General features: G+C 40.3%; 2 protein-coding genes across 2 annotated transcripts in view; one reads left to right on the top strand and one right to left on the bottom strand.

The window, feature by feature from the left end:
- Positions 1-21,784, top strand: part of IL1RAPL1 (interleukin 1 receptor accessory protein like 1) — a 749,920-nt gene that overhangs the window by 397,560 nt on the left and 330,576 nt on the right. The window lies entirely within an intron of this gene.
- On the bottom strand, positions 9,346-10,481 carry LOC118654426 (calponin-2). The gene has a single exon (XM_036305747.1). It carries the CDS (start codon positions 10,464-10,466, stop codon positions 9,537-9,539), a length of 930 nt encoding a protein of 309 aa, XP_036161640.1. The 5' UTR covers positions 10,467-10,481; the 3' UTR covers positions 9,346-9,536.

Here is a 21,784-nt window from a genome sequence, read left to right as displayed (position 1 = left end):
GTTACCTTCTAAAAATATTTTGAAATATAAATTATCATAAGTGGCCATGCTCATGCAGACTCTTTACTAACTCCTAGGAAGATGTACTTCTAAGGATTAATTAAAAATTATAAAATATTGAGCCCAAAAAGAATTGTTTGTGGTACCAGTCGTCGGTAATGAACATAGTGAAAATGAAATTAATTGTATCTTTTTACTTGGCAGTATAATTAAAATAATTTCATGATTGATGCCTGCCCATTGGGTTTCCTTATATTTTCCCTGAAATTGCAATAAATCAGATTGTTCTCTTCTTCCTACTAAAATGTTTTACAAGATGAAATAAATAATTTGTAAAGCTTTCCTTTTAAAAATTACTTTTTCTTGCACAATAACTAATCAAATAAATTTAAAATTATGAAAATAATTATGCGAATGTGAAGGGTTAACTATATTCATTTGAAGAAACATGGGCACGGCTCTCATCAAAATGCTCCAGGAAATACTCTAATTCCTTTATTGTCACTGCCAAAAGGAACATGACTTCTCTTTAAACACCAATTAAACTTGAGATATCAACTTGGAATTTGGATTCCATCATACAACTTTTATCTTGTTTTATTTCCTGATTCTAGTTCTCAGTGCCTAGGATAAAATAACCTTAATCCTTGGATTTTTGAGTAACAGTTGATTTGAAATAATACCTTTAAAATGTTGTTATTGCAATAGTATTGGAGTAGGTAAACAGATGATCACAAAGAATAAGTGAAACTAAGAAATAATATTAAGGACAGAAAAGAGTCAAGATTCCTAAAATATATTTGTTTTCTACAATAAGTACTTTGATTTTCCACCTCCTTGGAGAATTAATTTTGCTCTTTCCAGAATTATAAAAGATATATATTTCAACAGGCTCAAAATGTGATATCATATCATAAGAAAGGGGGACATAGTGAAGAATCATGGGGTGGAAGTAAAGATAGTGGCAGGGAACCTGTAAAGGGGTACCTACTCTTATGAGAAGGTGAGAATCTCCAAATGAAGTTTATTGGCCAACCACTAAGCAGTCTGACTCAAATTGCCCTAAACTGACTCAACCTTGACCTCAGAGGATAAAAACCAACAACAACTGCCATATGAGTTATAAGAACAATCATCAGAACTTACACAAAGTTTAGTTGGTACATGTCTGATGACCTAACTGGAGCATCCTGGCTAAATTACACACACATCCACTTGACCTTGGTAATTGCAAATACATCAGTTCTCCAGTTTGTCCGAAAATATATAAAACTCATGAATAATGACTGATAAAATCATGAAATGCATGGATTTGTCTTCACTTCCAAATTCTCCTTTCTCTGCCATTTGTTGGCCATGCTTTCTCTCTCTTTCTCCATACCTTGTATCCTCCTTTTCTTCCAATTCCTTCACCTTCTCAAAAGATGGTGATCATTTTCCAATGTAAGCAGCAAAAGGCAAAAAAAGAAAAGTACTTAGGGAAAAACAAAATAGTAACTAAATTCATATAAAATATGCAAAAGGGTGAGTTTGAATATCAATCAATCTGTGGTAACTGAATAGTATTTCTATTTTTAAGTGGCATCTGTGTGTTACTTCTAATGTGGAAAAAAAAAAAAGAATTTTGTCCCTTTTAAATAACTTTCGGGCATCAGCAAATATATGGACAGAACTTTCTTCGGCAAAAGGCCCAGAAATCACACTGTATAATTCTGAAGTTCAGTCCAGGAGGTGATCCTGACTTAGTCCTTTCAGGCAGCTGCATTTAAGGGAATCATAAGACAGACACCATTGCTGAAAACAGTTTGGCTCAGTGGATAGAGCATTGGCCTGCGGACTGAAAGGTCCCGGGTTCGATTCTGGTCAAGGGCATGTACCTGGGTTGCGGGCATATCCCCAGTAGGGGATATACAGGAGGCAGCTGATTGATGTTTCTCTCTCATCGATGTTTCTAACTCTCTATCTCTCTCCCTTCCTCTCTGTAAAAAGTCAATAAAATATATTAAAAAAAAAGACAGACACCATTGTCTTCCTGAGGTTGAGCCCTGAGAATGTCAATCAGAAATGTATCCTTCTTGCTATGGTCAGAAGCCCATTTTCAGAACCTTCCGAATAGAGGGTGTTATATTCATCATTACCAGACTTTCAGAGAGTAGAAATCCATCTCACTGTTGACCTGGTGAGACACATTACTGAAAATTATCATTACTCATCTAGATATGGGTATCACTATTAAAATTTTGGTTTTTGCTTTAAAAAATAATTATACCAGTTAATGGTAGAAATTTCAAGGAAATACAGAAAAGATTATTGTTTCTTACACTTCACATTGTATAAACATTTCACTCCTATTAAATATTCTCAGAAAATACCCTTTTAATGGCTACATGCTATCCATGTGAATGTCCTATAATTTCATAAATATTTGAAATTTTGATTTTTTCAAATTTTATTATGAGTAATGGTGCAGTGATATTTATCTATACATTTTCCCATGACTATGATTATTTTAACATGGTAGATTCCTAAAAAGAAAAATACTGGATAAAGGAAATAATTTTAAGTTTCTTGCTATATATTGTTAAAATTCTTACAAGAGATGTTGTAAAATCTCTCAACAGAAATATACAATGTGTGTGATAACTCTGTAATCTATATATGTAAAAAGCTGATATGCTATGTGTCCCTCCAACCGTCCGACTGGTTGCTATGACGCACAATGACCACCAGGGAGCAGATGTTCAATGCAGGAGCTGCAGTGATGTGCACTGCCCATATATAAAGAAACTAGAAGCCCAGTGCGAGAAATTGCATGGCCCCACCCACCTGCCCACACCTCGCCATGCTCGTAGCCCTGCCCACCCACGTGTGCCTCGCCCCACCCACCTCACTGCTCCCACCAGCCTGCTTCCCCGCCCGCCCACCAGCTGCCAGCCTTGCTGCAATTGGAGCCTGTGGGCCACGGGGGAGGGACCAAGAGGTGCTCCCCCACCTTCATGGTGACCAGTTGTTTGATTGTGACGGCGTTATGGCATTATGGCCATGGGCTTTTTATAATATAGATGGCGCCACAGACCTGGCGCCGACAAAGCACCACTCGGCTTCCCCCAATGGGACACAGGCCCCACCACCACCCCGGAGCCACAGCCCACCAAATCGCAGCCAACATTGCCAAGACCCCATGGCACAAAATGCGACCCACAGCCCAGCCCAGCCTGGGAATGGTGCCTGTGGGCTCTGGGTAATGATGTCACATAGCAACGCCCAGCTTCCTCTTCCTAGCGACTAACCGCCTTGCAGTTTCTTCAGCCCAGGAACATGACTTGCTTTATAGCCAGGTGCAAACAGTTTACAGTTTAACCAAATGTCTGTGAAGCATTTTCACATGCCTCATCTAATTTGATCCTCACAGAAGTCCTGGAGTAGGTAGATAGGAGACTCAATAGAATCCTACTGTCTTTTCACTAGCTGGAAAACAAAGATTTAGAAAGTTTAGAAACTTGACCGACTGAAAGAAGTAAGAAATGGTGGACCTTGAAAATGACTTCAGGTTTTCTCACTGTGCAGAATAGTCAAACACTGGTACAGTTAAATATTTTACCCTTTGTTCTCCCTGTGTGATCTACAATAATAATCTGCTTCGTGTTGATATTTACTGCTGTGTTGCTGACGATTACCTGAAAGAGAAGTTGTGGTGCTTCGTTAGGCTGGAAAAAGTTTAGCTAAATCAGAAAGCAGGTCTAATTAAGCAAGTTTATATATATATATAAAGCTCTCGCTGGTGCCAATCACACGTGTGTGTTTCCATCTGTCATTGTCAATTGTGAATTTGGTTGACACGTCTATTATAGAGGAAGAGTGAATAGTGATATTAAAATGTTTCTTCTTATTAATTTCCTTTCAATGTGCATGAATTTGTGTACTAGGCCTTTAGTCTTTAATAAAATTAAGAAAATGATATCTTTGTAACATAGAACTCTTCAAGAAAAAGTGACTTTCCTTCAATATCAGAATTACTTCTTCCTCCCCTCTGTTATCTCTTTTTATCTCTCTTCACTAATTGAAGATAAGTGGTCTCTCTCTTCTTTTTTTTCAGGGTTTATCCACATTTGGAGGGTTTCATATAAACCTAGTCCATTTAGGTAAATGTTTACAGTTGATGAGATATAGAAACTTAATCAAATGTCTATTATGTCCATCCATTTTCTTCTCTTGGATATTTTAATGCTCAACAGAGAAATTCCTCTAGATTCTGTTTCATAATAAAGTACAGAGTAATTTTATGATGTACTCTGAGCACAGGGAATGTCAATAAATACTAATTGATGATGAAGAGTACATTCAACAAAGGGCACACATTTCCAAATTTTCGGCAAGAGAAAATAATGAAACCAAACTGAATACACTGCCAGGCAGTACTCATCTTTTTCTTTAGTATTTACTTTCGTTTGTTAAGTTTGTTAAAAAGCAAACACTCCTGTACCTGAGCAAGTAACAGGGATTCACCAGATGTTAACATGCAGAGGAAAGTGGTTGATGTTATTGAAACCTTAAATTTTTAAACATTTGTCCTTGTAAAGGGTCACATATAGATGTAACTTTATCCAATTTAACTTCAGGCTAGTTAAAATAAAATGTTACACTAGAATTTAACTAACATACCCTGCCCTGTTACACTATATTATCATTTGCAAAAATTGAAATTCCAAGTAGACCAAGGGAAAAATGTTCATACATTATATACTAGAGCCTGGTTCATATTTTGATAGGAAAATTCCTTGTCATATAAATTATATTTTTAATTCACTGTGTTGTTAAAATAATTAGCTATTGAAGCACTCTATTTTCATGCTTTATATGTTCTGAAACTGTGTATATGCATATATTGTGCATGGAATGTGTTTTATTATAAATATGCTAGTTGAGGTTTTAATCCAAGGTGACCATCTAAGTAATCATTGTTTGAAGTGAAATATAGCCCTGCAGCATTTGCTATCTAGGTCTACTAGTATATTTTCATAGTTGCTATTTTCTTGAAACAAAACACACCTTTTTCTGAATAGTGACTACTCTATCTTACTAAAATTGGGAAGCCTCTTTGTTTCCTTCTTTGGGTAAAGAAGCAGTTGCTATTTTCTTGAAACAAAACACACCTTTTTCTGAATAGTGACTACTCTATCTTACTAAAATTGGGAAGCCTCTTTGTTTCCTTCTTTGGGTAAAGAAGCAGTTAATATCAATACACTAGAAACAAAACAATTCAAGTGTTAAATTTGATACCTAATTCTGAAAGTGCCCTACAGTACTACTGATGCTAAAAAACACTCTGTTGTTGAGGTCTGTAATTGGTATAAATCTGACCTTCCTTTGCAGAGGTAGTGAAGTCAGCTTCAACTAGATTTTTCCACCCACAATTACTCTGGTTGTCGTGAGCAAATGTAATGCTGTTGACTTTGGTTTTACTGTACTACAGGGACTATAGAAGACATATTTTTCACTAATGAACTATATATATATATATATATATATATATATATATATATATATATATATATATATATATAGCCTTTTTCCTCTGTATACAAAGATTTGTATCCAAAGTCCAAGTTTTAGATGAAAAGTGATGTAATTGTTGCCCACTTTAGGAAGACATGCAGATCAGCATAGTTCTATTGCCTGAAATAAGGCTTATTAGATATAAATGAGAGCTTCTAGACAAGTGGGCATTATAATTAAATCATGTAAAGGCAAATACACACTGCTATTATAATTATTTAAACTGATGGTGCTTAGTTCTACTCAGTCCAAATTTATCATGCCATGATAAATGAAAGTAATAAATCTTGACAGCTGTTGTGGTCTGATATCTTACTTTCGAAACCACAATCATCTTAAAAAGTATAAGTGTAACCTGAAGAGGAATGTTTTTCATATTAGTATTTGGTTAATATTTTATATCCTTCAATAAATGATAATTCAATAAATGGAAGCTGATATTAATATTCTTAGATCAGTTTATTACCTAACATATGAATCCCACAGATTCTCAAAATCCAAGCCTTTCTTTAGTGCTAGAGAGGAGGAATGGGTTGGGGGAAAATGCAGTTTTGCATGTTTGTTTTAAAAATTTCCATCTAAGCAGAAGTTGAACTTCCTTTTAAGTGTAAATGCTTAAGGCCTACTGCTAGGAAAGGCTTGAAACCCAAATATAGAAATGGAGGTTAGAACAATTACTGAAGGTCATTGATATCTGACAGTTTGGAAACCAGTTGAAGCACTCGTTAAAATGAATTAAAACTGTAATAGATACAATGGAAGTGAGTGTGCTTGCTCTTACCTTAGAAGAACTTGTATGTATATATGCATAACCCATATATATGGACAATGGAGTGGTGAAGGCCTGGGGGGTACAGGAGCAGGCTGGAAGAGGTTAATGGTGGGAGGGTGGGTAAAGGAGGGCCTATGTAATACTTTCAACATTATTTTTTTTTTAAGAAAAAGACCATAAGTGAGAGAAGATGGGAGGAACAAAAAGGCCCAGGAAAAGAGTGTTGTCACAAAACCAGTGCTCCAAGACCGTTGTAATTTCCGACTCCTGGTCTAATTCTGGTCTAGCTTGTTGACCGCTGACGTGACTCATGCACTTGCTCTTTTGCTACAGCACTTAGACTACTATTTTATTTGTTACTGGCTAGTTAAGAAATTAGATATGTGTAACCCTTCACAAGTCTAGAATGAAGAACTTTAGGGAATGGGGGGGTTTGGGGTAGTTATCAAGTCAAATCCTTCTCTTTAACTGATGAGAACACAGAACAAAATTGGCTACGTGTTTTTATATCACAAAATTTATAAAAAAACAAACATTTATTATTATTATTATTTATTATCTTAGTTACAATAAAGAGGCAGCATATGACTGTGGTTCCAAGTTTAAGCCATTCTATCAGACAGACCTGGGTGACAGTCTAGCTCTGCCACATACTCTACTGGTGTAACCTTGAACAAAGAGCCCTCATTTTCCTAATCAATAAAACACTCACACACACACACACACACACACACACACACACACACACACACATGAATAATACACACGTCTATGGAGTCAGTGTGAGTATTTAATGAAATAATGCATGTAAAGATTAGTACATGGCCTGGTATATATTAAATAGTCAATACATGCTTGCTGCTAGTAGTTGAGACATTTTAATGCTATTTATAGAATGCTGTATATAGAAGTTTCCTGAAATGCATTTCAAATGCCAATGATTGATCATGCTTATATTCTTGCTAGACTATCATACTTTGGTAGCCGACGTGGCTTCATTTCAGGATGGATAATAAGTTAGTCAGTAATGTCCATCTCTCCTCTAAGAACACACTAAATATACTAAATTTTATACTTAAATGAAATTTTATTTTAAGTTACTTATTTTAGATTACTTAATTCTTCCACAAGTCTATCCAAATGCGTACAGTAAGCACATATTTGTAAAAGAAGAAAATGATTCCCATTCCTTAAAAAATGACCATGTAATTGACACTATACTACACAAATTTATAAATGACCATCAAGAAGAAAGTAAGAGTAAAAATTATTTTTCTAAGCCAAAGAAATTCAGATATAGTATTTTATAAGACAAGGAACATGAGAATAATTTTACAAAATGAAGCATAAAACCATTATGCCGCTCAAGTTTTTCCTGAAGGTTTGGCAATACTTATATTCATTTTATAGGAAAACTAGAGGCCTGGTGCACAAAATTTGTTCACTTGGGGGGGAGTTTGTCCCTCAGCCCAGCCTGCGCCCTCTCGCAGTCCTGGAGCCCTCGGGGGATGTCCAGCTGATGGCTTAAGCCCGCTGCGCTGTGAGCCCGGCTTCTGGCTGAGTGGCACTCCTCCTATGGGAGCACACTGACCACCATGGGGCAGCTCCTGCACTGAGTGAGATCAGGCCAAAAACGGCTCTCCGACATCCCCCAAGAGGTCCCAGATTGTGAGAGTGCACAGGCCAGGCTGAGGGACCCCATCAGTGTATGATTGGGGCTGGGGGGGGGACACAGGAAGTTGACCAGCCAGAGAGGGACCACAGGAGGACTACAGGGCATGTCTGGACCATCTCAATCAGTACTGAACAGCTGGGCTCCAGCAGAAAGCTGACCTACAGGTCAGAGCATTTGCCTCTTGGTGATCAGTGCACATCATAGCAAGTGGTTGAGCGGCCTTAGCATATTATTAGCATATTACACTTTGATTGATTGAATGAATGACTGGACACTTAGAATATTATGCTTTTATTATATGGGATACTACTTTTTTCTGAGAAGCACTCTTATCACAAAGCTTTTTGAGTCTTTATGATTAAAGTTTACTAACATAGAATAACGCAGTGAGTGCCCTATGTTAACAAGAACTCCTTCTGAATTTGCAAAGTAAATGTCAATTTATCAGAAATAAACCTATCAAATGATGTTATGGTGTAGAATATTGAAAGAGTTTCAGAATAAGAATATGTGCCACATGACTGATGTTCATTAAAACAGAAACTATAAAAAGACCCACATCATTTAAAATTTGAATATAAAGAGAGTTCTTCATCCATAAATTTTCTCTTGAATTTTGGCCAAATAATGAACATTCCAAAAGTATGGTCTCTTTATGAAAAATAACTTGTGCTTGAATATAATTAGGAAAATAGAATAACAATATTTTATGGTTTAATGCTAAAACACAGCATTCCAGACATACCTTACTCTATCAACTTAGTGTGCTCCTATAGATTTGTGAGTATATTGAATGATCATAATTTTAGAGAAGTGTTTCTTTATTTTTTTTTCCTTTTAAAAAGAGGTTTTTATTGCCTTTGGTCCACAGTTGGTATTTCACATTATCTCTTGGTCCCAGGGCTCCTGGGTGGGGCTGGTCCCAGGGAGGGCCTCCTAGTAGGGGTCCCTGTGCAGTACTTGTCCGGGGAGAGGGGACAAGCATGGAAGAGGTGGGGGTCTGGATTTGCCTCAACCACTCAGAACTCTATTGTCCTGTCTGCCTGTTTCCTCGCGGGTGCCCTGTGAGGGTCCTGGGGAAACGCGGTCCCTCACAATGCCTAAAATATCTGGGGACTATGGTCCAGCCCTCTCCCAAGAAACTTCCTTCCTTCCCACCGCACCCCCGCCCCCAAAAAATTACTTTTGTTAAAACTGCCTGAAACTTCTGTTGGTACAGAAACCACAAACTGATCAGCAGAAAAAAAAGAAGAGGGGCAGAAGCAACCGGAAGCATTTGGGGCCAGTTTCCCTCCCTGCATAGGTTTCTCCCTCTCCCCACCTCCCCCCCCCCGCCCCCCGCTTGGCCCTAAGCCTGCTGGGAAATTTGCTACCTGGGTGTGCCCTAGCAGGGACCCCCACCCTATATGCATTTGGCTCTGGCTTTCACAGACCCTCAACTTAAACACACAGAAAAACAAGATGAAAACGTAGAAAACCCCCAAATTCCCGACGGGACGATGGCGTGAGGAGACACTCTGCAAGGATGGGGCCTCAGTAGCCCGCCTCCTCTTGGTAGTACGGAGGGTACTCCGGGGCCTTCCCTGGGCTTGGGCAGTCGCCAACTGACCCTGGAGCCCCGTCAGCCACTGGGCCTTGTGGGCAGTACTTGGGGTCGTATATCTGCCGGCCCAGGCCAAAGACCTGGCCGCTCTGGTTGGCACCCTGTGTGTAGCCCATCTGCAGAGACATGGAGGAATTGTCACACTTGTCGGTCCCCAGCTTGGTGTCATAGATGTGCCGCCGGGTCCCAGGAGCCGTCATGCCCACCTGGCTGGCACACTTGTTGGTGCCCATTTGCAGGCTGATGGTTGAGTGGTCCATGGGTGGCAGGATATGGTTCTTGGGGTCGTACAGATGCCTTCTTGTACCATAGGCCGTCATGCCTGACTGGCTGGCACACTTGTTGGTACCCATCTGGAGCCCGATGACACACTGGCCCGCCTTCATGGTGGCGTCATCAAAATTCCGCTCCTGCTTCTCTGAGTACTTGATGCCAATGTCCACGCCACTCTGCAGCCCCTTAGTCTTGGCCTTCCCTGCCAGAGCCAGAAGAGACACCTGCACCTGTGTCATGTTTCCACTCTCAAACAGGTCATTGGCCTCGAACAGGTCCACAGGGTTCATGCCGTAGCTGACCATGGCCTTGATGAAGTTGGAGAGGTTTTCTAGCTGGTGCCAGTTTTGCATGGAGCGGTTGATCTTGGGGACTGAGCCCGGCTGCAGCTTATTCATGAGTGTGCACAGGATAATTCCATCCTTCAGACCCTTCTGGAAGTCGGGACCGATAGACAGGCCTGTGAGTCCCTCGATCCAGCCTCGGAGCTCCGCCTCCTTCTGAGGGTCATACTTGGACAGAAGCCGGTTCTTGACCTCAGCCGAGAGCCCGTACGAGGGCCCCTTGTTGAACTGCGTGGAGCTCATGCCAGCGGCGGCGGCGACGGCGAGAAGTGTTTCTTTAATCTTTAGTTAGTAGTAGCTTAACACATGAGTTTTAAGAGACTCTGTACCCCAGTGTCTTTTAAGCAGCTAATGATCAATGAAAGATTTATGCTCACAAGGGAAATATGCTATTTAAAGAAACTCTGTGGTGAATAATTTTATATAAGAATCCTTTGTAATTGAATAATTATCCCTATAACTTTTCTCTGTGGTAGTGCAGATTTTTACATTTTCATAAGATGAGGTTCCTTGACATGAAACTGCAAGTGGTGTTTCTAACCAACCCAGATGAATGATCATTCATCCATCACATCATATGACTTCCCCTTGTCTATCAGAGGAAACTGATGTCCCTATTGTTTCTTTTTGCCTCTGCTGAGGAAATATTAAATTTTATTCACCAGCTTCAGAATTAACATTTAAATCTAGTTCTTCAAAAATTTATGTGGTAGGATGGAATATTTGAGGAACTGAAATAACTCATGTTCAATTTTGACAAAAGAGTTTATTTTCATAAGGGAGACACTTTGAAGGCCATCATACTACTTTATCTGCTTTGCTTTTGTTGAAAGGTATCTCACTACAATGACTGCCATGGTGTCATTTGTTTTTTCATAGCTATAACTGTGATGAGAGTTCTTATTTCCAAATTGAAAGGGGGCATTTTGAAATATGATTCTTCTGGAATTATATGGCCTTTCTCGTTATATCATTCTGCTGACCACTTATTTTTTTCTTAATTTATTCAAATGTATTTAATAATTATTTCTTTTTTGTTTTGCTTTGGATTTTTTTGTTTGTTTGTTTGTATTCTCTAAACCCAGAACATGGGACTTTCAGTTGCAGCCACTTACTGGAGGTTTTGGTGCAGGGAGAGAGGCTTGGCCTTGAGGTGCTAGAGGCAGGTGGGGGAGGGAAAGGGCAGGGAGGTGTGGAAAAGCAGTAGTCAGGAATCCTACATTGGCACATTCATATGCTTCCAAACCTCAAAGGTCATTTCTCTGCAGAAAACAATTATTTTCTTTTTAATATCAAAGTATATTTAATAAAATTTGATTTGCTACTTTGTGAATGCCTAAACATTCACATTTTCAGATGTGCCCAAACATAGGCTCCAAAACATGCCAGATAAAGCCAATGCATAGAGTATCCAGAAGGTTCTAAAGCCTGAGCCTCACAGCAAACTCTCTAGAAGTGGCCTCTTTTCCAATTCCCCACACACAAGCCCAATATTACTTTCTCAAAAACACTAAGGATTTATTTTTAGTTTAGCAGCTAAAATTTGTAAAATCCATGTATAGCATATATGATACCATTGAAGAATAAAAAAGAAATGAAAAAAGCTTGATAAAGAATGTGATTTTCCAAAATTTATCTGCATTGAAATAAGTCTTTGGTAAATGGTCTGGTCAGAAGATACCTCTCATTTCTACTTCTGGAACCACAATGAGCATGAAAGAAAGGTTTAAGTTCCTTAGGATTCCAGTAGAGTCAGTAATTGTCCTCTCCTCTCCCACTTCCCTGAATGTTCTTCTCTTCAAACTTACATGCAGGCTGCAGGCACTCTCACTCTGAGAGAGTTTTTGTTTGTAGTTTAATAAAAGCAGGGTGCTGACCTCAGATTTTCCTGAAGAATTGTACTTATCAAAACTTGGCAGTTATTTGAGTAGGAAAAGAGCAAAGGAAAGCGCATTACTTTTCTAGAAAAATTAATATGAATGCATCCTGTCACATCAAGCCATCGCTAGAAATAGGATACTTAGAAAATGATGAGTTCTAGGAAAATTTGAGATTATTATCCCAAAAACTCAGTAAGAAGCCATTATGTAAAATAGCTTAGGGAAAGTTCAGTAAAAGCACTTTTGTTTGCTATATTTAAAGGAAAAATGTTAGTGTTTCTGAGTACCATATATTTGTGTTTTGTTCTCAATTATCTTGGCAACTTTAAGTCTTTTAATTCATTGATTAATTTTTTTAATGCTTTCTGAATAATGTACCTAATTGTTGCTAATTTTATTTGGAATGCAATTAGACTAGTATGCACTATGCTCATTCTGCACAGCCTGTTTATAAGTAGTATGAATATTTGCTTCAGAATTTTATATCACATATTATATTTTTTAAAAGGTTACTCAAATGTTGTTTTATTAAATATACTAGAGGCCTGGTGCACAAATTCATGCATGGGTGGGGTCTCTTAGCTTGGCCGCTGATCAGGGCCGATTGAGGCTGGCCGACTGTGGGGAGGGACAGAGGGAGGTTGGCTGTGGAAGTGCACTGACCACAAGGGGGCAGCTCCTGCATTGAGCGTCTGTCCCCTAGTGGTCAGTGCGCATCATAGCTACTGGCCAGGCATCTGGACATCCATTCCTTCAGTCGTCCAGTCATAATGGTTGCCTAGGCTTTTATATATATAGACTAGAGGCCCGGTGCACAAAAATTTGTGCACTCCGGGGGGAGGGGGGTCCCTCAGCCTGGCCTGTGCCCTCTAGCAGTCTGGGACCCCTCGGGAGATAACGACCTGCTGGCTTAGGCCTGCTCCCGGGTGGCAGAGGGCAGGCCCAATCCCTAGGTGCAGCCCCTGGTTGGGCTCAGAGCAGGGCCGATTGGGGGGGTGGGGCACTGCCCCCTGTCACACTCAAGGCAGGGTCGATGGGGAGGTTGCGGCGCCACCCCCTGTCATGCACAGAGCAGGGCCAATCAGGGGGTTGGGGCACCGTCCCCTGTCACGCACAGAGCAGGGCCCATCAGGGGGGTTGGGGCTCTGTACCCTGTCACGCACAGAGCAGGGCCCATCAGGGGGTTGGGGCATCGCCCTCTATCACCCACAGAGCAGGGCCGATCAGAGGGTTGGGGCGCCGCCACTCTCACACTCAGGGCAGGGCCGATGGGGAGGTTATGGCTCTACCCCGTCACACACAGAGCAGGGCCCATGGGGGGGGCGGTGTTGGGGCGCCGCACCCTGTCACACACAGAGCCGCAGGGCGATCAGGGGGTTTGGGCTCTGCCCCCTGTCACGCTGATCCCGGTGCCGGGAGGCATATTACCCTTTTACTATATAGGGTAGAGGCCTGGTGCATGGGTGGGTGCTGGCTGGTTTGCCCTGAAGGGTGTCCTGGATCAGGGCGGGGGTCCCCACTGGGGTGCCTGGCCAGCCTGGGTTAGGGGATGATGGCTGTTTGCAGCTGGTCACACACCCTTCAGGGTGGGGGTCCCCACTGGGGTGCCTGGCCAGTCTGGGTGAGGGGCTGAAGGCTGTTTTCAGGCTGGGGGTGACTGAAGCTCCCAACCACTCCTTTTTGTCTTTTTTCTTTTTTTTTTTTATTCTGGGCCAGCTTTAGCTTTGAGACTTGGCTCCAGCTCTTAGGCCTCCACTGCTGAAAGTAGGTTTCTGGCCTTTGCTTACAATGTTGCGATCCTCCTGGCTGAAGCTGGGCGACTAAAGCAGGTTTCTGGGGTTTTGTTTAGCTTCTATATTTGTTACATAGTTGCTTAAAGTTGCAGCTCAGAGGCCTGCAGCGGCAGGCAGGGAACGTTGGAGTCCTCCGTCACTGAAGGAAGCAAGCCTCATGTTAGTTTCAAGCTGCCTGGCTGCTGGCCGCCATCTTGGTTGGCAGTTAATTTGCATATTGCCCTGATTAGCCAATGGGAAGGGTAGCGATCGTACGCCAATTACCATGTTTCTCTTTTATTAGATAGGATATGTAAAGGGTAACGATGAATTTTTTTTGAAAAAAAAACCTCTTTCCTCTGAATAATGTATTTTCACTTTATCCTGTTTATTAGGATTTGCTACTAATTAGAGAGTGAAAGTAACATTTTTATGTAATGGTAGATAAATGAAATAAGTGAATCTTATAGTTGATGAATCATGATTTATTAGCTTCAGGTGAAGTTAAGTGTCACAGAAAGCATCAGTTACTATGTAGGAAAAAAGTGTTACATCAAGAGAGAATTCTACTGTGGACAGATTCTAGGGCAGACAAACCTTTATTTTCTTTCAGTCACTATGTGCATGAAATATAGAGAATTGAATCAAGTAGGTAAACAATTTAGAGGGAAGATAATGCAAAAATATTTTTTTTGTGTGTGTTTTTTTCATCTCTAATAGATGTCCATTTCAATCAAAAGGTAATTTGAGGAATTTATTTTGGAGCAAAATTTGTGCCTAGACAACTTACACTTGCAGAATCACAGTTCTGATATTTTATCGCCAGGGCTCTAATCACAAGTGACAAACCACTTAAAAGGCAATAGTGATGCTGGCCTCAAGGATGACTAGAATGATGTTAGAATTTTCTCTGTTTTTCTTTTCTGTTTCTCTGTGCATGTCATCATATTTTACAGAGGTGCAGTACAACAGGGTGTGGGGAAGCATACACAGGAAGCATACACGGGGAGGGCAATGATTTGCTCAATTCTTCTCACTCTGAGGCAAAGTGGAGTTTGGAACTCTAGCTGGAGTTGGACATTCCCTGAGGAGGAATTCTCATTGGCTTGTCTTAGGTCACTGATCTAAATTTTGAGCATATTATTGTATCATCAGAAGTGAGGTGTCTTGACTCAGTGACTATTGTATGCTTTCTCCTATGGTGAGGAAACCTGAATGTTTGTGTGAGTACGTGAATGGGTGTGTGTGGGGGCGGTGGGGAATGGGGCTTATACCAGCAAAGGTGGGAATGGAGCAGTAGTTATTACAGAGGCTATACATTCATATTCGGTATTTGTTTTCTTTAAAGTCCTTGGTTAATCCACATCTTATTAACTTAATGCCCATCTTTATTATGTTTTTTCTTTATCTTATGGGAGCAGAATTAACCGGCCTAATGCCTTTGAATGCAGACTCTCTCAGACTGAAAACTCTTCCTTGCCTCTCTTTTCAACCAATACTGAGATCCCCTCTGTGTCTGAAGTGTATAATTCTTAGCTCCATCTGCATTCATCTCATCATTGTCTCTGTATGTTCTCTCTCAACCTTGAACTTAATGTCAACTGCAAACCAAATGTCAGGTTCTCAGCTGTTAAAGACATTGTCACATAGAAGATATGTTTCTGAAAAGATATAAATACTACAGTATGGGTTACAAAGTCAAGTTCTTATCATATAAATGAGTAAAGCATGTCCAAGGATAATGCAATGAAGAGTGGTAGGGACCATGGTGAAGTGGGAAATATATGCCCTACTTTAAAAAAAAATTATATTATATTGATTTCAGAGAGGAATGGAGAGGGAGAGAGAGAGATAGCAACATCAATGATGAGAGAGAATCATTGATTGGCTACCTCCTGCACACCCCACACATTAAGCCAGCAACCCAGGCATGTGCCCTGACTGAGAATCGAACTGTGACTTCCTGGTTCATAAGTTGATTATTCTTGCCTTATTAACTAGTGCATACATGTAGTGGCTTTCGTGAGTTCAATGCAACCATTATTCTTATATGTAACCAGAGGCCCGGTGCACTAAATTCGTGCATGGAAGGGGGGATTCCCTCAGCCCAGCCTGCACCCTCTCGAATTGGAGACCCCTTGGGGGATGTTTGACTGCTGGGAGTCAGACATCCCTCTCACAGTCTGGGACCACTGGCTCCTAACTGCTCACCTGCCTGCCTGATTGCTCCTAACTTCCTCTGCCTGCCAGCCTGATCAACCCTAACTGCCCTCCCCTGCCAGCCTGATTGCCCCTAATTTTCCCTCCCCTGCCAGCCTGATCTTGCCCCCAACTTCCCTCTCCTACAGGCCTGATCTTGCCCCCAACTGCTCTCCACAGCTGGCCAATTTGGTTCTGATTAGACCTTTCTATGCCAGTCAGTGTCAAAAGCTCCACCTCCTAGGCAGCCATTGGCTCTTCACAGCACCCACATTTGGTTCTGATTGGTCAGTTCCTATGCCAATCAATGTCTAAAGCTCTGCCTCTTAGGCAGCCATTGGTTCTTCACAGCACCCACGTTTGGTTCTGATTGGTCGGTTCCTATGCCATTCAGCGTCAAAAGCTCTACCTCCTTGGCAGCCATTGGCTCCTCACAGCACCCACATTTGGTTCTGTTGGTCAGTTCCTATGCCAGTCAATGCCAAAAGCTCCACCTCCTAGACAGCCATTGGTTCTTCACAGCACCCACGTTTTGTTCTGACTGGTCAGTTCTTATGCCAGTCAGTGTCAGAATCTCCAAGTCCTAAAAAAAAGAGAAAAAAAAAAGAATCTCTGCCTCCTAGAGAGCCATGTGCTCTTCACAGCACCCACATTTGGTTCTGATTGGTCAGTTCCTATGCCAGTCAGCGTCAAAAGCTCCACCTCTCAGGCAGCCATTGGTTATTCACAGCACCCACCTTTGGTTCTGATTGGTTGGTTCCAATGCCAGTCAGCATCTCCTCTGGGCCTATCTCTGGGCCTGATCAGAGAGGCAGGGCTGAACAGCAGCCCCCTCAGAGGCCGGGTGAGATAGAAAGGCCTGGCTGCTGGCGAATCCTGGAAACAAAGAGGGAGAGAAAGAGAGAGGCAAGTATTGACCAATAGCTGCCACTGAGGCTGTGGATCAGACCCTGCCTCTTAGCCCCCTGGGCAGTCAGTGCTGGGTCGCCAGGCTGCAGTGGGGCAGTCAGTTCTTAGTCACCACAGCAAACCAGTGCTGACTGAGGGACTTCCGGGTTGGTCAGCCTTCCAATTGTGATAGGTTGTTACAACCCTGGGCTTTTATATATTAGGATTATCATAGTTGAGAGTTAGGGCAACTCAGAGTATACCTCCTATAACGGGCATTAGAGTTTTTAGTACTTGCATCAAAAAATAAAGCAGAGTCTGTCAGAGTCTCATTTTATTTTGGTAAGAAAATCATCTATCCTTTGCACATGCAATACTTGCTTTCTGAAATTCCTTCTCCTGCTCTATCCCTTCTGCCAATCTACTGAAATTTTAAGACATACCCCATTGTCACCTTTATGAAGTCTTCCATGACTTCACTCCCATTAGGCAGAATTAAATAACATTTCTCAAGTGCTAGCAAGTCTCTTTTTACACTTTTATTAGAGCATTTCTCTCCTCATTTGGTGTGTATATCATGTGTGTCAAATTTTCTTTACTGCATTTGGAACTCTTAAAGAATAGACTACAGTGAACAAATTGTTTAGCATTTACTCAGCATTAATATTCATAAATAAAACCCAACATTTATGACTCACCATTTTTCAGTAGCTGTATACTACAGAGTAATAGAATAAACCACACTAAAACTTTTGATTTTGATTTAATTGCCTGATATGATCAAAGAGCCTCCTTTATGGATGAAGGAGACAGATAAAGAAGGGCCCAGGAGATTGAGTGAGCTATGAAGATCTAACCTAGAAGCTTGGCAATAAGTCACATCCAGATCAGATGTTTATTGAAGGTTAAAAGAGCAGTTAGTTGAGTTTGGAGAAATAAATAGAGGCTGAAAGAACAGTAACATATGTCTCTTGCCCTTCTGTATGTCCACTTTGGAGAAGTGTCTATTTAGGGCCTTTGCCCATTTTTTAATTGGATTGTCTTCCATTTGTTAAGTTGTATGAATTACTTATATTTTGTGGACATTAATCCCTTTTCAAATGTATCATTGGCAAAAATATTCTCCCATGCAGTGGGATCCCTTTTCTTTTTGTTGATGGTTTCTTTTGCTGTGCAGAAGCTTTTTATTTTGATGTAGTCCCACTTATTTATTTTCTCCATTTCCATTGCCCTAGGAGATGTATCACCAAACATATTGCTAGGAGAGATGTCTGAGATTTTACCGCCTATGGCTTCTTCTAAGATTTTTATGGTTTCATGACTTGCATTTAAGTCTATTACCCATTTTGAGTTTATTTTTGTGTATGGTATAAGTTGATGGCATAGTTTCATTACTTTTCATGTATCTGTCCAGTTTTCCCAAAACCATTTATTGAAGAGACTGTATGCTCTTGCCTCCTTTGTTAAATATTAATTGAGTGTAATGGCTTGGGTCAGTTCGGGGTCTTCTTTGGTTCCATATAAATTTTCGAAATGCTTGTTCTAGATCTGTAAAAATATGCATTTGTTATTTTAATAGGGATTTCAATGAATCTATAGATAGCTTTGAGTATGTACATCTTAATAATTTTGATTCTACCAATCCATGAACACAGTATATTATTCCACTCTAATCATCTGAGAGATGCAAATTATGATGATAATGATGTATCACGTCACACTTGTCAGAATGGCTATCATCAACAATTCAACAAATGACAAGTGCTGGTGTGGATGTGAAGAAAAGGGAACCCAGAAACACCAACCAGAAATAATATATGTACCCCTATGTTCATAGCAGCACCGTTTTCAATAGATATGGAAACAGCCCAAGTGCCCATCAACAGATGGGTGGATAAAAAGGCTCTGGTACAGTTACATCATGGGGTACTATGCAGTAGTAAAAAAGAAGGATATCTTACCATTTGAGATAGCTTGAGTGAGATGGAGAATGAACAAAATATACTGATAAACAAAATAGATCTAGAAACTTAGAATCATGGAACAGAATGAGGAATCTCAGAGGGAAGGTGAGGGTAGTGGAGTAGGTGGGGAGAGATGGATTGAGGATCTTATATGCATATATGCGTCATCGCCCATGGACACAGACAACGCGGGAGGTGCAGGTGTGGGGTGGAGGGGTCATTGGGAACCAAAGAGGGACATCTGTAATACTTTCAACAATAAAGATAAATTTTAAAAAATAACAGTTACATATCACAGTTCAGCCAGGAAACTGGTCAAGATTATAGGCTTAACTGGCATCTTGAATTTAAGGAAGATCTCTAAAATTTACTCAAGTAGACTCCACAATCTTTTGGGTACAGAATGAGAAATGGGTTCACTAGTTCTATTTACTACTTTCTTATTGAGTGTCTACTGTGCACAGATTTGCTAAAAGTTAGATAGATAGATAGATAGATAGATAGATAGATAGATAGATAATCAATAGATGCCTGTCTACAAAGACTTTGCATTGCAATCTTTGTTAACCTCAGGGATAATTCTTGTTCCTCAATAAGAGGCCAAGACTTTCTGTCCTTATTTATAGTTTCGGCCATGAATGAATGTCAGCTCTCATTCAAATGAGCTCTTTAATCAACCAGAAAGTCAAGGCCCTGTAGGTGTAGTTTTACTTGATTAATTATCATTATCTGTCTTTGCTGTTGGAGTGTCTTGCATTTGCAAAGCATTTTCATGTTATCTCATTTCATCTATTCAACAGTCTATCATGTTAATATTCTGCCTCCATTTTATAGACTGTGGCTAACGCTATATGCTGTACTTCTTGTGACATTTCTATATACCAGTTTTGTGGTTATTGTTTCCTTCTCCACTCTTTTGTTAAATTCTAAATGTGACCAAACTTCTCTTAAATCTGTGGTGACCCTCTGTAACAGTTAGAATGGTCTCAACATTATTGACTACTTCATTTTTGTTTCATTCCTCTGTTAACAGATTCTGTGTCTTAACAAATAAAATATCCAGTAATAATGCAATTAAATATAAACTTGTCCTTGACATGTTTGTCAGGGTTTCCCTGCCCCCCCCATTTGGTTGCATGTCTCCTGGATATGCTTCTGTTCATCTTTGCCTCCTATTTCAGCATTTCAATTTTTTGTACTTTTCAAATACGTTTTAATAGACACTTCTCTTGTTTCACTAATTTTAAAGCATGAAATTTCTTTTCAAGGCACTTAAGAAAATGGAAGTACTTAGCACATTCATGATCAGAATGTTCCATGAGCTACAAAAGTTAATGTGAGAAAAGTAGATAGAAGAGTCAGCTAGTTTATCAGCTTTTACTCTTTAAAAAGCAGCAAATTATAGTCCTATCTTAAAAAGCAAGTGGTCTCATTTCACTTCTTAAAATAGACAAAGTGAAACTAATAATTGACTTGTCCATTTACTGTGACTATTAATTCCCTGCACACAAGTTGGCTTTTGTTAATTTAGGATTCACATTCTCTTTATATATAGGTAAGGAGTTTAAAGCCAGCTAATGATTGTTTCATAATTTAAAGTTAAAAACTATATAGACAGTAGTAAATTATTCATTTCGAAAATCTGTAACAATTGGATCAAAATTAATGTTAATCCAGAAGTTAAATTGGACTAATGGTATTTTTATGACATTTATAGTGCATCTTGCACATGACTTGTAAATATATGTTAACATTTAAAAACTTGTTAAGGTTTTCATAGAACTAAAATACTTTTATAAAGTGAATGTGTGCTGTATTAACTTAATAATTTGCAAATTTTCTTATGGGCTGACATTTACTAGGTCAAAGCACCATAAACCCTAATATCAGAAACCTCCCACCAATTGTCAAAATGATTATTAGAATGAAGGTAGCATAGTAACTAAGGGAACACTCTTAAACAACAATAAGTAATAGAACCTGAACATTAATTTATATTATTTTCATAATAGCATAATATTGAAAAGAAGGTGGGAATTGACTTTATTCTAGCTTATGAGAACAGTTTCTCAATGGGGAGAGAAGATTATCATTCTCAAAGTTTATTGAAATAATGATCAATTGTTAATCGCAAAAGACAATTTTGTATTCAGTTTGGTAATTCAGAACACATGTATTTTAATTATTGTAATACTAGAGGCCTGGTGCATGAAACTTGTGCACTCGGTAGGGGGGTGTCTCTCAGCATGGCCTGTGCCCTCTCGCAGTCCAGGAGCCCTCAGGGGATGTCTGACTGATGGCTTAGGCCCACTCCCTAGGGCCTAAGCCAGCCGTGGGCAAACTACGGCCCGCGGGCTGGATCCGGCCAGTTTGAAATGAATAAAACTAAAAAAAAAAAAAAAGACTGTACCCTTTTATGTAATGATGTTTATTTTGAATTTATATTAGTTCACACAAACACTCCATCCATGCTTTTGTTCCAGCCCTCCGGTCCAGTTTAAGAACCCATTGTGGCCCTCGAGTTAAAAAGTTAGCCCACCCTGGCCTAAGCCATCAGTCGGACATCATTAGTACTGGCAGAGGTGGGAGAGGCTCCCACCACCACTGCTGCACTCGCCAGCTGTGAGCCCAGCTTCTGGCTGAGCGACACTCCCCCTGTGGGAGCGCACTGACCACCAGGGGGCAGCTCCTGAATTGTCTGCCCCCTGGTGGTCAGGGTGTATCATAGCAACAGGTTGTTCTACCATCAGGCCAAAACTGGCTCTCCAACATCCCCTGAGGGGTTCCAGATTGCAAGAGGGTGCAGGCCAGGCCGAGGGACCCCACTGATGCACAATTGGGGCCGGGGAGGGACGCAG

This window comes from Myotis myotis, unplaced genomic scaffold (genome assembly GCF_014108235.1).
Source record: "Myotis myotis isolate mMyoMyo1 unplaced genomic scaffold, mMyoMyo1.p scaffold_m19_p_4, whole genome shotgun sequence".
In the NCBI taxonomy this organism is placed as follows: Eukaryota; Metazoa; Chordata; class Mammalia; order Chiroptera; family Vespertilionidae; genus Myotis; species Myotis myotis.
Note: the sequence above shows the minus strand (reverse complement) of the source record. Positions and strands in the feature narration are given on the sequence as shown.

Bases quoted from the DNA above. Each gene is read 5' to 3' on its own strand.
- LOC118654426 (XM_036305747.1), bottom strand. From the start codon at position 10,466: ATGAGCTCCACGCAGTTCAACAAGGGGCCCTCGTACGGGCTCTCGGCT.